This window comes from Coregonus clupeaformis, chromosome 15 (genome assembly GCF_020615455.1).
Source record: "Coregonus clupeaformis isolate EN_2021a chromosome 15, ASM2061545v1, whole genome shotgun sequence".
In the NCBI taxonomy this organism is placed as follows: domain Eukaryota; kingdom Metazoa; phylum Chordata; class Actinopteri; order Salmoniformes; family Salmonidae; genus Coregonus; species Coregonus clupeaformis.
This window is the reverse complement of record NC_059206.1, coordinates 17,456,489-17,476,295: the sequence shown is the minus strand read 5'-3', so window position 1 is coordinate 17,476,295 and position 19,807 is coordinate 17,456,489. Positions and strand designations below refer to the sequence as shown.

The following is a 19,807-nucleotide window of genomic DNA, read 5'->3' as shown; positions in this document are numbered from 1 at the left end:
GCGTAGGCCTATTATTTCCTGGTTATGTACTGACACAAGATAGAGAGATTTGCTTAGAAGACAGAGGATTTTCTCAGAGTTTTGTAATTATTAGCATTATGATTATTTGTGAATGTGGCCCTTGGTTGAATCAGGATTAGGATATTAGATACAGCAATGTAATGCAGAGTTACATGCATGTATTTTATCGAGTCTCAAGGCTGGTTTATGGCTTATCATCAGCAGGTCTTGCTGAGGTGTGTACGTGTGTGGCTGTGTGTGTATCGCTGTTGGGAGTTGTTATAGTGTAATGTATCTGCTGGCATCCTCTGGGCTGTTATAGATGACCTCTTAACCAGCAGGTCACTGATAGGCTGGCTGGTCGATGGTTGCCCCCGATGATCTCTGGCCTCAAGGTGACAGGAAGGACATTTACATTCCCAGTTACCACAATGCCGTGCTCTCCTCTAGGGACTGATTGATTGGTCAGCTTAGTGATTGACTGACTAGTGTATCCCAAGGGTTAATGGGGTTAAGACGGACGCCATTCAGAAACAGAATCGCCTTTAATCACCGCCAAGTACATTTTCACATACTCAGAGTTGTACTTGGTGATATGGTGCTGCTAGTGATAGACCACATTTAGAGACAGAATACAGACAGCAGAGTTTAAACTAAGTTTCCATACATTATATACAACTAGGTAGAGTGAGCATAGAGCTATAAGAGAATGAGCAGATATACACATGTACAGTGGGTATACGGTTGATATACAGTGGGTATACGGTTGATATACAGTGGGTATACGGTTGATATACAGTGGGTATACGGTTGATATACAGTGGGTATACGGTTGATATACAGTGGGTATATGGTTGATATACAATGGGTATACGGTTGATATACAGTGGGTATACGGTTGATATTCAATGGGTATACGGTTGATATTCAATGGGTATACGGTTGATATACAGTGGGTATACGGTGGGTATACGGTTGATATACAGTGGGTATACGGTTGATATACAGTGGGTATATGGTTGATATACAGTGGGTATACGGTTGATATACAGTGGATGTACACATTTACAGTATCAGTATGAATATATCTAAATGCAGAAAGATGAACAGAGTGCAATGCGGTATAGTGCAGTTATTTTGTGTACAGTTCAGAGATGGCTTGATGCGGTGTGCAGCATAGAGTGCATAGTCCTTTAGTCTCCATGGGCCAGATGGCCGGTTGGTGAGGGCCACAGCACGGGGGAGGTTTTGGTCATGAGTGACCTGAACCGCCTGCCAGAGGTGATTTTTTGGAGGTGAGGGTGATCGGGTGGGAGGGGTCGGCGATGATCTTTCCTGCACGCTTCCTTGCCCTGAAGTCATGCAGGACCTCGATGGAGGGCAGGTGGCGGCCGATGACCCTCTCTGTAGACCGGACAATGCGTTGCAGTTTGCCCTTGCAGCGGGCAGACGCAGACCCAAACCAGACGGTGACGGATGGACTCAACGATTGATGCGTAAAACCGGATCAGGATTGACTGGGACATTTTGAGTTTTTTCACCTGCCGCAAGTAGTACATCCACTGGTGTGCCTTCTTGGTGACCGCTGTGATGTTCAAATTAAATCAAATCAAATGTTATTGGTCACATGCGCCGAATACAACAGGTGCAGACATTACAGTGAAATGTTTACTTACAGCCCTTAACCAACAGTGCATTTATTTTTAACAAAAAAAAGTAAAAATAAAACAACAACAAAAAAAGTGTTGAGAAAAAAAGAGCAGAAGTAAAATAAAATAACAGTAGGGAGGCTATATATACAGGGGGGTACCGGTGCAGAGTCAATGTGCGGGGGGCACCGGCTAGTTGAGGTAGTTGAAGTAATATGTACATGTGGGTAGAGTTAAAGTGACTATGCATAAATAATTAACAGAGTAGCAGCAGTGTAAAAAGGATGGGGTGGGGGGGCAGTGCAAATAGTCCGGGTAGCCATGATTAGCTGTTCAGGAGTCTTATGGCTTGGGGGTAGAAGCTGTTGAGAAGTCTTTTGGACCTAGACTTGGCACTCCGGTACCGCTTGCCGTGCGGTAGCAGAGAGAACAGTCTATGACTAGGCTGGCTGGAGTCTTTGACAATTTTGAGGGCCTTCCTCTGACACCGCCTGGTATAGAGGTCCTGGATGTTGTCCTCCAACTTGAGGTTGTGGGAGATGATGGTCCCCAGGAATTTGAATGATTCAGCCGTACTAACAGTTGAGCCATCAATCTCGAGGGGGAGAGATAGTGGGGGGCGTTTTCTGAAGTCAACCACCATTTCCATGGTTTTGTCTGTGTTGAGTTCCAGGTTATTGCGACTGCACCAGGCCACTAGCTGGTCGACCTCTCCACGGTACATGGACTCATCGCCGTCGGTGATGGGACCGACCAGAGTGGTGTCATCTGCAAACTTGAGTAGTTTGACAGATGCGTTGTTGAAGGTGCAGTCATTGGCATAGAGTGAGTAGAGTAGAGGTGAGAACATGCATCCTTGCAGCGCTCTGGTGCTGAGGGATAAAGAGTCCAAAAGGTGTTTTCCCAGCTTCACAGATCACTGACTTCCTGTTGGTCAGGAAGTCAGTGATCCACTGACAGATGGAGCTGGGCATGTTCAGCTGGTAGAGTTTGTCTTGTAGCAGTTCTGGGATGATGGTAATGAATGCAGAGCTAAAGTCTACAAACAATATCCTTGCATATGTCTTTGGGTTAATCAGGTATTTGAGGATGTAGTGTAGGCCCATGTTGACGGCGTCACCCTCCGTCCTCTCAGGGATTTGTTAAGCATGTTGTTTTTAATGTCGCCTTTCTTCCTCTTTGAATTGCACTAGAGATACATAACAGGTGGATTAGAGAGAGACATTGAGAAGGAAATCAATGCTTGATTGAGTCGCTGTCTGGCTGCACTAACTGGTTTTCAACTCTGTCTGGAGATGCATGTATTTCTAATAGAGCACAATGCTATACTGAGGAGATTGCAACTATAATTGCAATCCGTGTAACACAGCTGTAATCAAACCTGACTAGGTCTGGTTTATGAAATGATCCTGTCTCAATCCTGTATAGAAATTGTGATATTGGACAACGTCAACTAACATCACATTAACATGTTACTAACTGACTGACTAAACTGACTAACATCATATATTCAGTTGAAATCTCTTGGCTGTCTTGGCCTTGGTATTTGTTTGAGAAGTGTCTGCTAAATGACGTAAATGTAAATGTAAAAAAGTATCCAATGACAATGAAATGACAGAGCAACATTTGAGCTAACATATTTTAATTCATTCAATGTAGATATTCAGTCATTTTCAAAGGTTTCAGTTGCAGACTGTTTTGGATCCCACTGGTATTCCTCTACCTTCACAATCCAAAGACTCTGTCTCCCTCTCACCAACTGTCAGTCACCATAACTGACACATCTAATGACACACACACACACACACACACTCACACACACACTCACACCAGCGTTTCTGTTAGGAAAATGTGTTTACGGACAACGTGACCGGGAAATCTTTAATTTACCGGCCATTTGAGAAATTACCGAACCCATATGCATTGGGTGCATAACCCATTAGGACATCCACCCACGGTGCTCAGAATGACAGAAATCACATTTAGATTATGGTAATGATTCTTAACACAACATGCAACTCATGTAATGAAGCAGCCAATAAAATGTCATTTTCAAACATTTGCCAAAATGTAATTCGTGGGGGGGTCAGGGGGGAACATTCTAATCAGCGCACCTGGGAAAACTTTCCTATAGGAAAGTACATGGAAATACATTTGGCCAAATTATATAATTACTCCTATCTATACATAAATAAATAAAATCATTCAAAATACTTCACCCACAAATTTTACTTAGCGACAGGAGAATTGAGGATCATTAGCTTCTTTAAAAAAAATTGCTGGGGATTGTTTCAAATCACAAGCTCCTAGGCCTATGCCTATTTGGGAAGCCCACAATTTGGTCAGCGAGCTTGGCAATAGGCCTAGCTGATTATTGAGTTGTGGCTGTCAGTGCAAGCATCGAAAATATGTGTGAAGATAATGTGTCTTGAGTATAATTTAAAATGTTGAGACAAGAAGAAGGAGAGGGGTGATTTAGACAAGTCTCTCTCCAGAATGGCTCAGCTGTCTCCTGCCAATTCTTGCCCATTCATTGTTTAATTGTGTGAATTGTTTGCCCTTTTTTTATCAATTCCCGATAACATAATATCACCAGTAGTACATGTACCATTAATCCCTGTCATTTGGTTACATTAATGTCTGTTAATGCATGTATTAATTACAGTCATTTACTGTTCTCATTCTCAGAGTGGAAAGTTGTTTGCAGAGTTCACAATCTGCTACACTCCTGATAATGTTGAGGGAGCGAGCGCGCCTGAGCATGCATAGATGTACCTGGACTGCTGCGCGGAACTGTCGGAAAGTGTTTTTTAACATCAATTGTGAATGATAATATATTAAAACTATGGTTCCTCACAGAAAGGTATTTGAAAAACCACATGACAATGATTTTGAGAAACTAAAACGTTATTTTTGAAATTAAACTGTTCCACAAAAATGTGCATATGAAATTCATAACTGGTACGCAGAATGGTAGAAATGGTAGGATAAATTGTAAGCTTCCCCAAACATGAAACTCACGCGCCGCCTATGAAATCTTTATAAAATAATTGCCTCCACGTTTCCATGGTCGGATCCTGCCTATAGGCTACTTTGAAGCAAGGTAAGACATGCCTTATAATATGAAATAAAACATTCAGGTTTAAAACAATGAAGTATGTTTTCAAAATGCATACTGCCTCCAGCTCACATTGTAAAGTGGTGGGTGACGTGCTGATAGCCTGTTGCCTGCACTTGAATGGTGAATGGGAGGCGTGCTTCAATTACAAGTTGAGAAATAAAAATAGTAGCTCTTTTTAATCGTGCACCAAAACTGTTTTAAACACATGACTGAATTTAGAATTGTTGCTCAATGAATGGACTGATAAAAGCATGTTTTACTCCAGCAGTAACCAGCTGAGGAGCTGCAGGAGAAATCTCACTCAAAATACGCTCTGTATGCATGTGATGTGTAGGATAAATAAGATACATAATGACTAACGGAAATACACACAGGCCAATTTAATTCCACTAAATTATTAAATTAATCTATAGACTGATAAGCATGACGGTCAAATGTATTTACATCGACTGGTATTTCCATCAATTAATAAAAAGCATTATTTTTCTCCCGGCCAGCAACAGTTTGATTTATCGGCTTTTAATTAGTTTTTTTGGCTAAAAGGCTTTTAAATTGTTTAATCAGCCAAAAGCCAATTGCCTGCTAACAAAAACCCTGTCACACACACGCTCACACACACACACACACACACACACACACACACACACACACACACACACACACACACACACACACACACACACACACAAACAAGCCACTCTGCTTTAGTGATCACATTATGTGTTCTATACATTCCATGTGCATTTCAAGCTTATTCCTGTGTGCACGTACTCTGAATGTGTGGATGTACAATATATACAAAAGTATGTGGACAACCCTTCAAATTAGTGGATTCGGCTATTTCAGCCACACCCATTACTGATAGGTGTTTAAAATCGAGCACACAGCCGTGCAATCTCAATAGACAAACATTGGCAGTAGAATGGCCTTACTGAAGAGCTCAGTGACTTTCAACATGGCACTGTCATAGGATGCCACCTTTCTAACAAGTCAGTTCATCAAATTTCTGCCCTGCTAGAAAATTGTAAGTGCTGTTACTGTGAAGTGGAAACGTCTAGGAGCAACAAAGGCTCAGCCGCGAATTGTTAGGCCACACAAGCTCACAGAATGGGACCGCTGAGTGCTGAAGCGCGTAAAAATCGTGTGTCCTTGGTTGCAACACTCACTACCGAGTTCCAAACTGCCTCTGGAAGCAACGTCACCACAAGAACTGTTAGTCGGGAGCTTCATGAAATGGGTTTCCATGGCATAGAAGCCGCACACAAGCCTAAGATCACCATGCTCAATGCGAAGTGTCGCCTGGAGTGGTGTAAAGGTCACCGCCATTGGACTCTGAAGCAGTGGAAACGCGTTCTCTGGAGTGATGAATCACGCTTCGCTATCTGGCAGTCTGTCTGACAAATCTGGGTTTGGCGGATGCCAGGAGAACACTACCTGCCCAAATGCATAATGTCAACTGTAAAGTTAGGTGGAGGAGGAATAATGGTCTGGGGCTGTTTTTCATGGTTTGGGCTAGGCCCCTTAGTTCCAGTGAAGGGAAATCTGAATGCTACAGCATACATTCTAGACAATTCTGTGCTTCCAACTTTGTGGCAACAGTTTGGGGAAGGCCTTTCCTGTTTCAGCATGACAATGTCCCTGTGCACAAAGCGAGGTCCATACAGAAATGGTTTGTCGAGATCAGTGTGAAAGAACTTGACTGGCCTGCACAGAGCCCTGACCTCAACCCCACCGAACACCTTTGGGATGAATTGGAACGCCGACTGCGAGCCAGGCCTAATTGCCCAACATCAGTGCCCGACCTCAGTAATGCTCTTGTGACTTAATGGAAGCAAGTCCCCGCAGCAATGTTCCAACATCTAGTGGAAAGTCTTCCCAGAAGAGTGGAGGCTGTTATAGCAGCAAAGGGGGCAACTCCATGATTTTGGAATGAGATCTTCGACAAGCAGGTGTCCACATACTTTTGGTCTTGTAGTGTAGGTACTATGTACCGTATGATGGTGTGTGTGTACCGTATGATGTGTGTGTGTGTACCGTATGACGTGTGTGTGTCCCACTCAGCTCAGCTCATGTGTGTGTTGTGTTGGTTCCACTAGGCCCCCTCCCCAGTGAACCCCAATGCACTGGACCGTACGGCTGCCTGGCTGTTGAATATGAATGTGCAGTATGTAGACCATGAGGGGATGGAGTCCAGAAACAGAGAAGATCTCACTCAGGCCGAGAAGGTAACATCCCAAACCAACCTTAACCCCCTCTCAACCTCCCTGTAACCTCCCTAACTACCCCCCAGTACCCCCGTTCTCAGCACCCACCCTCTAGACACCATCTCTACTCCCCTCAACTCCCAATGTCAAGCCCTCACTCCTACCCTTAACCCTATCCCCTTACAACGTACAATCACTCACAATAAACCTGCATCTCTAATAACAGATACTCTGTTTGTATGGTCAAAGGATTTCAACCATAAGGTATTCCTAGACTCTTACAGTAAATTGTGAATGTGTGTGTGTGTATATGTCTGTGTGTGTGTGCGGAGGGAATGCTTCCTGCTTCTGCTGCTTCTCCTTCACCTGCTTCTCATCCCAATGGCTGTCAGCTCTCCATGCTTTGATTGGCTGTCACACACACACCTCCACTGCTGATTGGCTGTCACACACACACCTCCGCTACACATCATACAAACATGATTTTATGAAGCAGAAAATAGGGGATTGACAGTGAGCAGCACTTCTTTCCATAGCTTTATTCATATTTCACGTTTGGTCCATTGTTCTTGTGAAGGACAACGTTGAGTCAACTTTTTATCATATTCTCTGGTGAGGTGTGTTCCGTTTTTACCTGGCCGACCCCGCTACCCTTGAATGCTGCTGAAGGATCCAGGATGTGTGTTTTATTAGCCAGGTGGGATTTGATTACATTCCTCATTTCTCAGCCAGCACAAATCCTCTCCTCTTCAGGGCCGCTCACAGGTCCGGAGGGAGGTCAAGGGGAGCTTTTCCCGGCTTATTCCTGAGTCTAGGGCTTGAGCTGCGCAGGTTGAATCCCTCTCCTACCTCTCCTCCTTCTCTGTTCTGGAACAGTACTCAGCTTAAGTCCCCAGTTTTAGAGGTTAGGGAACAAATTCGAGTGCTGGTGGGATTTGGGACATGGAAGGAAAATAAACTCATCTCTCTCAGGAATACTGGTGGCTTAGAAAAGTTGGAAGTTTTACTGTGAGTGTTGGCTAATGTCTATTTAATGTCTTCAACTCACTTATAATCCTGCCCTGTCCGAGTTTCAGTTTCCCTTCAATATTTGACTGTTTAAAACTTGAAATGGAACCAGGTGGACAAAAAATAATAAATCGGATAAGAAGCAAAAATGGTGAGGAAATTATGGAAATTAGGTGATACACCTGTCAAGGTCTACCGGAGGACCACTGTGATGAGGAGGACATGACAACGATTATTGTGATGATAACGATGCCGGTTATTGCTCTCTTCACTGACCACCTCTACCTAGAAACAACAATTGAATGGGCCAGTATGGGTTGGCGCCATTGACATATAAGTATCGGTTTGGCATTGCTGATGATGATGATTATGATGATAATAAAAACTCTAACTCTCTCTCTCTCTCTCTCTCTCTCTCTCTCTCTCTCTCTCTCTCTCCTTTCTCTAGTACCAGCAGGAGGTGGCTGTATTGTTGTTGAAGATGATTCTGACTCTTCCTTTAACCCTGTCTGTCCCCCCCCCAGTACCAGCAGGAGATTGTGGTCCTCCAGGAGAAGCTGCGTGTGTCGGTCCAGAAGCTGGAGGAGTACGAGGCTCGTCTGAAGGGTCAGGACGACGGTGCTCAGAAGGTTCTGATGGAGTACCAGGCACGGCTGGAGGAGTCTGAGGAACGCCTGAGGCGACAGCAGGATGACAAGGACCTCCAGATGAAGAGCATCATCAGCAGGTACGTCTGGGGGGATCAGACCCTTTCCAGACAGAGACTGGTGAAAGTAAGAGAAAGAGAGAGTGAGAGATGGAGAAAGTGAGATGGAGACGGAGAGAGAAACAGACTGAGAGAGAAAGATTTGGTAAGAGAGAGTTTGGTAAGAGAGACCAAGCATACGCAGAGGGAAAGAGGGGGAGAGGGAGTGTATGCTAAGAGAGAGAGAGAGAGAGAGAGAGAGAGAGAGAGAGAGAGAGAGAGAGAGAGGAAGAGAGAGAGAGAGGAAGAGAGAGAGAGAGAGAGAGAGAGAGAGAGAGAGGGAGAGAGAGGGGGAGAGAGAGGGAGAGAGAGAGAGGAAGAGAGAGGGAGAGAGAGATGGATGTGTGATGTTATCTGCTGTGTGTTCCTGATGTTATCTCCTGGTCTGTGATGTCAGAAGACACACAGCTTCCCTGTTCCCTTCAGACCCCTGTCACACTGCATCCTGCTAACTCAATTAGAGCCTACATACACACACACAAGCACACACACACAAAACTCAGTACATACACATTTCACAAACTCAATTAAAGTGAATGTACTGTTATCCATATTTCTAAAATGCCTTGCAGACCAGAGTGCCGAGATGCACACACCTCTCACAAACTCAATTAGAAGTTGTACACCCCTACACACACCTCCTAAATGCATAGCAGACCAGCAGTCCCAAGAGACCAACCTCTTGTACACTCAGTTACAGTCTGTAGTCTGCCATACAGCTGTAAAGTACTGCCAAACTTGTGTGAGCTGGAGTAACAGACAGTACACACATCACACAAATGATTCTGTTCTGTATCCACATACTCTACCTTAGTCCTTACACTGGGTGTCTGTTGTGATTTGTGTTGCTAATGTCCCATTAACAGTGTGTGTGTGTGTGTGTGTGTGTGTGTGTTTGTGTGTGTGTGTGTGTGTGTGTGTTTTTGTGTGTGTGTGTGTGTGTGTGTGTGTGTGTGTGTGTGTGTGTGTGTGTGTGTGTGTGTGTGTGTGTGTGTGTGTGTGTGTGTGTGTGTGTGTGTGTGTGTGTGTGTGTGTGTGTGTCCAGGTTAATGTCGGTGGAAGAGGAGCTGAAGAAAGATCACAGTGACATGCAGGCTGTGGTCGACTCCAAACAGAAGATCATTGATGCACAGGTGAGAGTCAGTCACATACACAACTCCAGTCAGTTGGTTGACTGTTTAAAGCCCCATAGAGAGAGAGCAGGGCAGTCCCTAGTGTCATGAAACTGTACTGCAGGTCATTATAAGACTCTTAGAATGAGTTGAGCACACACACACTTCCTGTCACACACACTTCCTGTTTGCAATGTTTAAACCTCATAGAGAGACGCTTGGAGAATACCCAGAAGCCCATGTAGCGCCTAGTCAACTGTGCCCAATATATTGGGATGTATTGTTATGTGTGTATATCCGTCCCTTTCGTACTCGGTGTGTGTGTGTGCTTGTGTGCGTGCATGTATGCATGTGCGTGTGTGTGTGTCGTCTGCTACAGGACAGGAAGGCTGACAGAACATGGAAATACATAGAGATGTTTAATTCAAGCTGTCAGATCTCTGTGGCAGTGACTAGGCTCGGATGGCTGAGCGCAGCACGACTCTACGCTTTAGTCTTACAGACTAACTAATATCTACATTTACATTATTCTTCCAGCCTGTCTGTCGACAAGCGTGTTGCACCACAGTGACTCATTTTACACTGTACATTCTATCTACTCCTGACAGTGGAGTGGCAGCTCTGTGTTGTAGCATTGTAGCATTTTCTGATCCAGACATGTTGCATAAACGTATGAGTTATGTGAGTTAAACAAAGTTGAAGAGATCTAGTGTTAAAAGACACCTCAATGTCAGCTCACAGACAGCGATGCACACACACACACAGCTCATCCGCACGGTAAAGTAATGGGAGTTGAGTGTGGAAACAAACTGGCGGTGTTAAGGTAATGAGCCGCTCCCTGAGTCAACAGACAGAGAGAATAAATATGGAACGCTCATTAAGGAGCGAGGGAGAGAAATAAGGGAGAGAAGTGAATAGTGAATTAGAGAGCACCTCGGGTGGATGAATGCGACAGGACTTTAGATGATACAGTAAACAGCACAGACACTAACAGGAGCAGGAGACTACAATAAAATGTTTCCATGAATGTGTCTGGTTGTCTGGCTGTCTGGTTGTCTGTGTACTTCACCGCCTATCTTTGCACAGGCCTATATTTGGTATCTCTCTCGTTGCTGTTTGCTGCTCTCACTCTACCCCCTTCTTCCGTCTCTACCTCTCTAACCCAGTGTTTCTCTCTCTCTTTCTCTCCCTCTCTGCAGGAGAAGCGTATAGCGTCTCTGGACGCGGCCAACGCCCGTCTGATGAGTGCCCTGACCCAGCTGAAGGAGCGCTACAGCATCCAGACCCGTAATGGCATCTCCCCTACCAACCCCACCAAGCTCCAGATCACTGAGAACGGAGAGTTCAGGAACAGCAGCAACTGCTAGAGTCAGAGAGAGAGAGAGGGTGTGTGTGTGTATGTGTGTGTGTGTGTGTGTGTGTGTGTGTGTGTGTGTGTGTGTGTGTGTGAGAGAGAGAGAGAGGTGTGTGTGTGTGTGTGTGTGTGTGTGTGTGTGTGTGTGTGTGTGTGTGCGTGTGTGTTGGCTGGTGCGTGTAGAGGACACTTCCTTATATGGACACTATATGGTGAGGAGAATGTGAGTGAGGAGACCACTGCCAGGGGCCATGCAAGGAGGTGGGACTTCAGTTTGACAGACAGCTGACCAGGAAAGAGACAGCGAATCAATGGACAGAGCTGAACACCAGATGGGCCCTGCAGAGAAGGAGGCGGGACAAGCTGTAGATATGAACTGAACTCTCCATCAATCAATCGACTTGGATGTTTCCATTGGATGTATGCAGTTGCTGGGACAATTTCAGGCTCTCTTCCCTAAAGCTTGGGTCAAGCCACTATATAATCAACACATTGTCTGTCTGTCAGATAGTCACCCAAAACCTCTTTACTCTCCTCTCCTCTTCTTCTCTGTTTTCTTCTCCTTTCCTGACCTCCTTTCCTTTCCTATCCTCTCTCCTCCACTCTTCTCTGTTACAAGCAGGTTACGTGGACCTTGTACAAAACAAAACAATAACAACAAAAACAATGATTTATTTAGATTTTATCTCATTCTATTAAAACCAAATAGGAGCTTTGAAATATTTTTAGTCCAAACGTATCTTTATTTTTAAGTCCTTGAGTATGTTCCAAAGTGCCCCACTATCCCCTACCCCCATGGTCCCTACATAGTGCACTTTGTGAATGTTATTGGTACATGAAACGCCTTAAGTAAGGAACACACCTCTACTTTGTCCTTTAGCTCCCCTCTTCCTGCCAAAAAAGGCACAACTTATAATACTGTGGATTTGTAAAGGAATAAATATATTGTATAAATACATCACGTAATGTATTATAAACCCTAAATAATGAACTATATGTGAGACTATATTAATGATATTTAATATAGATGTATGCATATTTATTTTTTCCTCTATAAAGTATACATGAGATATAGTTATATTTGATCATGTCAAATATGAAAGCAGCCCGTTCCAAGGAGTGGCTGGTTGTGTGTTTGAGTTGTGTTCTTCCTGTTTGAAAGACTGCAGCTGTACTGTGTATTATAGGGTTTAGGAGGAGAGACTGCACACTATGCAGAGAGTAGCACCATCAACAGATGAAATAGTTAGAATCCTATTTTATTTATTCTTAACCTTTAGTTTATCCAGGTTTTCTAGACAGACCTGGTTGGGTTGAGGTTTGTTTTAGTGCTTCATCTATAATGTTGAATCAATGTTGAAACAATGTTGTATGTTGGTTGTGTGTCCCTCTGCGTTTTGAGCTATAGGAGGACGGGCTCATTGTAATGGCTGGAATGGAATTAATGGGGTCAAACGTGGTATCAAAAATCCATTCCAGCCATTACAATGAGCCTGTCCTCCTATAGCTCCTCCCACCAGCCATGGTTGGTCTCATAGCCCTGTAGTACAAGGAGAGAGAGAGTTGTATTGTTTAACACAACATTATACTATACACTGGACTGGTGTCGGTCACGTGACCTCACAGATTAGAATATTACTCTTTCTTAAAACTCTTAAGTAAGAATGTTACTCTTAAAACTCTTGTTTGCTAATTATGTCAATGAAGCATGCTGCATCGAGACTGTGACCCCTCTTCGCTTTGAAGCATCTCTCTCTCCTCTCCTTAATTCTCTCTCTCTCTCTCTCTCTCTCTCTCTCTCTCTCTCTCTCTCTCTCTCTCTCTCTCTTCTCTCTCTCTCTGAATGTGAAGATGCTACTCAAACATGGTTGGTCTTAATATTGGGTCTATAAGTCCTTCTGAATGATCCTATAGCTACTGTCCGGCTCTCCCCCACCACCCCCCAGACATTTCAGCATCTATATTTGGTATATTTTTCTATTCCTTTTTCTTACCTTTACAGATTAATTATTAAGAGTGATAAAATCTGCATGCTTCATTTTGGCGCTATAGCCAATGGTGGCGCCAGACTGTGTCAGCTTTTGTTTTCAGTTGCCAATATAGGAAGATGATGAACCTCTGTTTTTATGAGTTGCTACAGACATAAAAATAAATAATATGTGATAAATATGTGAGATATCAAGAGGCTGGACAGACTTGGAGATGAGTGTAGATAAAATGTTCACAATATTTTTACCTAATGTTACAAATAGTTTTTTTTAATGTACCTTGTGTTCAAAAATACTGCTCTGTCGATCGATATGACAACATGTAAATTGTAAATAGCTCAATCAGTCATCTGTCCTGTTCAGTTAGATCTCCAGGTTTTAGCCCAAGTCTCCCCTCTCCACCCCCACATTCAGTATTTTCTTTTTCTATCAAGGGAAAAACACTTCATAATTATCAGTTGCAAAACAAATTTAAATTACAGTTTACTGTTGAGAGGTGTTGGATGATTTCAGATGTGTAGAGGACAGGGAGAATCCAAACGTCCAGCGTTCTATGACCAATCAAGTGTGGAGAAAGAGAAACATTTCTCATCAGCCCAGCTCTATGCACTTTTAAAATGAGGTTTTAAGCATTGTTAGTCTACGTTCCATAAAAACACCCCAGTCTTTTTGGACTGCAGAAGTGTGCACTCAGGGCTTGATTAGCCATGTCGTGGAGTGCACTACTGAACCACTAGATTTCAGATGATTGGCTCAAGTTACTTCAACAATTATGTATTTTATTTCTAGAGTTTGGAGGGGAAAAGAGAGTACTGACTGTGATATTAGGGACTTAAGTTAAGATTCCTGTCTTTAGAGTTGTTCTCTCTAGTCCCCTGAATAGTCTCCACCTCTCACCCTTAGCCCTCTACAGTGGAAGCCTACCTTACAAATTACCTAATCAGCTAGATTAATACTGGTATATACCTTATAATGATCTATTAGTGTTACCAGGGCAACACAGCATGATGCCACTTCCATAGAAATAGAGAATGCAATGTCCTTTCGTTTGGCTATCAATTCTAAATCCTGGGTATGTTTCTGGTCACATCCCACCTTGGTTCCACCTTCATTAAGTTGTTAGAGAATATAGGAGAGTAGGAGAGTCAGAGAGAGAAACGTGATGCCACACACACTCACTTATACATACAGCACAGTTAGAGCCAGTGAGAAAAATACTATAAACTAAATATACATCTATAAATAAAGTAAAAGATGTTGTATGTTTTCTAATATCTTAGAAAATACTTTTGTAAGTATGTTGAAAGTGAAGTATTTGCTGGATTCTGCTTCCTTGGACAACAGTGACGAAAACAATAATGTACAGAGGAATTTGTTTGTGTTGATGAAATATTAAAAACAATGTGGCTGTGCAATTTATGTACATTTGCAACTAGACTTATTAAAGTTTTATTTAGCTATTTTAAGTCTCTGCCTTGTGTGTTTTTTGCCACTGTGGTAAATATATTTTCCAATACATTTATTTGACAAAAAGGACTTCTCAAGTGTATATGTATAAGCATTTTTCATGTGACACATCAGACACAAAACCTCAACATATTTCCAGCCACAACCTATAATACAACCATAACACACCAGTGGATTCAGACCTATTATTTGGTAAACATTGTTTTAGATGATTGCCAGGTGGTAAATCAGATACAACTTGGCTTATAATGAGAAAATGAACATATTTTCAAAGCTGCTCAGTCCAGTAACAGGGTGATGAGGAGAGCTATTTAGAGCGGAATGTGGAGGGAGAGAGGTAAAAGAGGGAGAGCGATAGAGGAGAGGAAGATGGAGAGAGATGTAAAAGAGGGGTAGTGAGCGACGCATGCTCCTCAGCTAGGCTGACCTACATACTGCCTGATTGTTATTCCCCACAGTAGCCGGGAGAGAAGAAGGAGAACGATGGAGAGAAGAGGAAAAGAGGGAGAATGCTCCAAAACTCTATCCTACCTTACCCGTGGTAGATGTTATTTTTGCCATGTATGTAGGCCTATACATGGTATTCTAACAGTTATTCAGTGTAGGCCTATACATGGTATTCTAACAGTTATTCAGTGTAGGCCTATACATGGTATTCTAACAGTTATTCAGTGTAGGCCTATACATGGTATTCTAACAGTTATTCAGTGTAGGCCTATACATGGTATTCTAACAGTTATTCAGTGTAGGCCTATACATGGTATTCTAACAGTTATTCAGTGTAGGCCTATACATGGTATTCTAACAGTTATTCAGTGTAGGCCTATACATGGTATTCTAACAGTTATTCAGTGTAGGCCTATACATGGTATTCTAACAGTTATTCAGTGTAGGCCTATACATGGTATTCTAACAGTTATTCAGTGTAGGCCTATACATGGTATTCTAACAGTTATTCAGTGTAGGCCTATACATGGTATTCTAACAGTTATTCAGTGTAGGCCTATACATGGTATTCTAACAGTTATTCAGTGTAGGCCTATACATGGTATTCTAACAGTTATTCAGTGTAGGCCTATACATGGTATTCTAACAGTTATTCAGTGTAGGCCTACACTTCAGAAGCAGAGGCTTAACACCAGTGTAGAATCTTTGCCCTGTGGGCCACATATTAGACTGTGTAGAACATTTATATTACATTATGTAAGATCTAACAAACCTAAGATCAAGGATTAGACACAGGGAGCCCAGAACAATGGAAAGCAGAGCATCACCGCCATCCTATAACACAATAATATAACACCTTGGCTGTCCACATACACTTCAGAGGCTGTTTGTGTTGGACTGATTGAACTAATGAATGTATTTCCATTGACTCAGGCCCAGCAGCAGGTAGCAGGGAGCAGGCAGGGAGGGAGCAGTCAGTGGGTAGGGAACGGACCTCATTAATAGTGCCTCCTCATTGTGTTTATTTCACAGAGATGTCTCTAATTGCTCCCTGCGAGGCTCACTTAGCGCCTGCCTGCCTACCTCCCTCCCTGCCTGGGCTGACTGCCTCCCGCTCTCCCTCCCTGCCTGCCTCTCTCCCTCCCTGCCTGGTCTGACTGCCTCCCGCTCTCCCTGCCTGCCTCTCTCCCTCCCTGCCTGGGCTGACTGCCTCCCGCTCTCATCCCTGCCTGCCTACCTCCCTCCCTGGGCTGACTGCTTCCTGCTCTCCCTCCCTCCCTGCCTGCCTACCTCCCTGCCTGGGCTGACTGCTTCCAGCTCTCCCTTCCTCCCTGCCTGCCTACCTCCCTCCTTGGGCTGACTGCCTCCCGCTCTCCTCCCTCCCTGCCTGCCTACCTCCCTGCCTGGGCTGACTGCTTCCAGCTCTCCCTTCCTCCCTCCCTGCCTGCCTGCCTACCTCCCTGCCTGGGCTGACTGCCTCCCGCTCTCCCTTCCTCCCGCTCTCCCTTCCTACCTCCCTCCCTGCCTGGGCTGACTGCCTCCCGCTCTCCCTCCCTGCATGCCTCCCTCCCTCCCTGGGATGACTGCCTCCCGCTCTCCCTTCCTGCTTACCTCTCTCCCTCCCTGATTGCCTCTCTGTCTCCTTGCCTGCCTCTCTGCCTACCTCTATAGTCCCTCGACTAGTCAGAGTGGGAACATTTAGGGCACATCAAACATGAATTCAGTCAGATCAACATCACACTAACACTGATTAATGAGGGGGATCCCACTCTCTCATGCTCTCCAAACAGAGAATGACACAAACATTCTTTAGATATACAGAATTCAGTATCCAGCATTCAACCCATTCTTCTATCAGCAATATATGTAGGGTGAGGGTTGGGTGATTGGGAAAGAAAGATTAAAAGAGAGAGGGAGGGGATAAAGAGGAGAGTGAGAGAAAGACTGAAAGAGGGGGGAGGAGAGAGAGAGAGAGAGAGAGAGAGAGAGAGAGAGAGAGAGAGAGAGGAAGAGGTAGAGAGACAGAATGGTGAGGGGAGGTCACAGGCCATGGTGTTTGAGTGTCAGAGATAAGTCATCCAGTGGTTAACCTCTCCATGTTAATCAAACAGCCTAGGTCAGGGGTGAAAGGACCTGCCACTGCCACCACACACACACACACGCACACGCGCACACGCACGCACACGCACACGCACGCTGTGACAAATGTGACGCTCCGCTGAGCACAAAGACACCATCACTCACAGGTGGGGAAAAGGACAGAGCACACAAACACACACAGATCCAGACAACATTGACAAACACACACACACACACTCACACACACACACACACACACTCACACACTTTCATCCACACTGCACCTCTTGATATACTGTACAAGCCCTAGACAGACACAAACAATCTTTGTATGCATTGCACATTCAAAACCTATAGGGAGTCAGTATCCATTATTAGAGACATCAAGAAAAAACCTGTTCAACTGGTTTAAATACAGTCCTTTATTCCGTATTACAGTGCTATAAACAGACATTCGTGCAGTACATCCCAGTGGAGGTTTTGGTTGAGTATCTATTCTCAGATGCTGTGGGGGAGTACAGTATTAGATGATGGAGCAAACGTTTATAGTCTTAACTCAGGGTTTCCCAAACTAGGGGTCGAAAATGTGGTAGCGAGTAACCTCCCTTAGCCACTAGATGCGGTTATAATAAACAGAGCAGTTTCTGTTTTCTTCCTACAAATGTGGCTCTATCTTTTGAATGGTTTAAGCTACAAAATATTTTGACCCCATCGCTGAAAGATAAGACTCTCAGGAACACGTAGGAATGTACAGTTTCCATCTACTATGCCCACAAGTCATTAGAACTGAGTGGACAAGACCAGGTACTAAATCTGACTGGGGGGGAAAATAATATCATGAAGATGATGTTCTTTTCTACACAGAAGATCATACAACATTATTTATTGCCTGATGATCTTCTGAACTTCCCAATACCTTTCTGATGCATTTCAGTTACTTCAAACCATACTGCCTTCAGATTGAATACTGTCAAAATCACTGTCAGACTGATTTGTAAGACTGCCATAGCCCAAATAAAAAAAACGAAACATTGGCCGTTGATTACATAACTTTTTTTTACATAGTGGGGTCGCCAAAACATTTTGATATCAAAATGGGGTCGAGGACCAAAAAAGTTTGGGAACCCCTGTCTGAACTACTGTAGTGTGTTCTTTAGTATGGTGTTCAGTGTAGACATGCAGCAACACATAGTCCTGCAGGAACCATGATATATTTACTGTAAAGTTTTATTCTCCATGCAATCCAGCAACTGTTTATAGGTGACACTGACTGACGTGAATAAATTATGCGGAAAACAAACCAACAACAGAAATAAAATACTATTAAAACATTCCTATGGATATGAATGACACAGTATTTGTAAACAAGCAGTGTTGAATGACAGCATTCTCCTGATACAGCCCTGGTTCTGTCTCGAATCACACCTTATTTCCTATATAGTACATTACATAGGGTATATAGGGTGTCATAGAAGATGTGCTGATGTTGGGTCTGTGGTGGACATTTTGAGTGACTCTCTCTCTTTCCCACTGCTGTTTGTCTAAGGCTGATACAGTGTGGGAAACAAGTATTTGATCCACTGCTGATTTTGTACATTTTCCCACTGACAAAGAAATGATCAGCCTATAATTTTAATGGTAGGTTTATTTGAACAGTGAGAGACAGAATAACAACAAAAAAATGCAGAAAAACGCATGTAAATTTTTTTATAAATTGATTTGCATTTTAATGAGGGAAATAATTATTTGACCCCCTCTCAATCAGAAAGAATTCTGGCTCCCAGGTATCTTTTATACAGGTAACAAGCTGAGATTAGGAGCACACTCTTAAAGGGAGTACTCCTAATCTCAGTTTGTTACCTGTATAAAAGACACCTGTCCACAGAAGCAATCAATCAATCAGATTCCAAACTCTCCACCATGGCCAAGACCAAAGAGCTCTCCAAGGATGTCAGGGACAAGATTGTAGACCTACACAAGGCTGGAATGGGCTACAAGACCATCGCCAAGCAGCTTGGTGAGAAGGTGACAACAGTTGGTGCGATTATTCGCAAATGGAAGAAACACAAAATAACTGTCAATCTCCCTTGGCCTGGGGCTCCATGCAAGATCTCACCTCGTGGAGTTGCAATGATCATGAGAACGGTGAGGAATCAGCCCAGAACTACACGGGAGGATCTTGTCAATGATCTCAAGGCAGCTGAGACCATAGTCAGCAAGAAAACAATTGGTAACACACTACGCCGTGAAGGACTGAAATCCTGCAGCGTCCGCAAGGTCCCACTGCTCAAGAAAGCACATATACAGGCCCGTCAGAAGTTTGCCAATGAACATCTGAATGATTCAGAGGAGAACTGGGTGAAAGTGTTGTGGTCAGATGAGACCAAAATCGAGCTCTTTGGCATCAACTCAACTTGCCGTGTTTGGAGGAGGAGGAATGCTGCCTATGACCCCAAGAACACCATCCCCACCGTCAAACATGGAGGTTGAAACATTATGCTTTGGGGTTGTTTTTCTGCTAAGGGGACAGGACAACTTCACCGCATCAAAGGGACGATGGACAGGGCCATGTACCGTCAAATCTTGGGTGAGAATCTCCTTCCCTCAGCCAGGGCATTGAAAATGGGTCGTGG

At 43.8% G+C, this 19,807-nt stretch overlaps 1 protein-coding gene across 9 annotated transcripts in view; it reads left to right on the top strand.

The window, feature by feature from the left end:
• Positions 1-11,280, top strand: part of LOC121582699 (disabled homolog 2-interacting protein-like) — a 203,612-nt gene extending 192,332 nt beyond the window's left edge. For 8 of the 9 annotated variants that reach the window (XM_041898714.1, XM_041898710.1, XM_041898709.1 and 5 more), the window contains 4 exons: positions 6,867-6,995; positions 8,507-8,709; positions 9,773-9,860; positions 11,039-11,280. In XM_041898714.1, coding sequence (XP_041754648.1) covers positions 6,867-6,995; positions 8,507-8,709; positions 9,773-9,860; positions 11,039-11,206 — 588 coding nt within the window. In that variant the 3' untranslated portion in view covers positions 11,207-11,280. The remainder of the gene's footprint in view (positions 1-6,866; positions 6,996-8,506; positions 8,710-9,772; positions 9,861-11,038) is intronic. The other variant, XM_041898708.1, reaches the window with a different exon arrangement.
• The last annotated feature ends 8,527 nt before the right edge of the window (positions 11,281-19,807 follow it).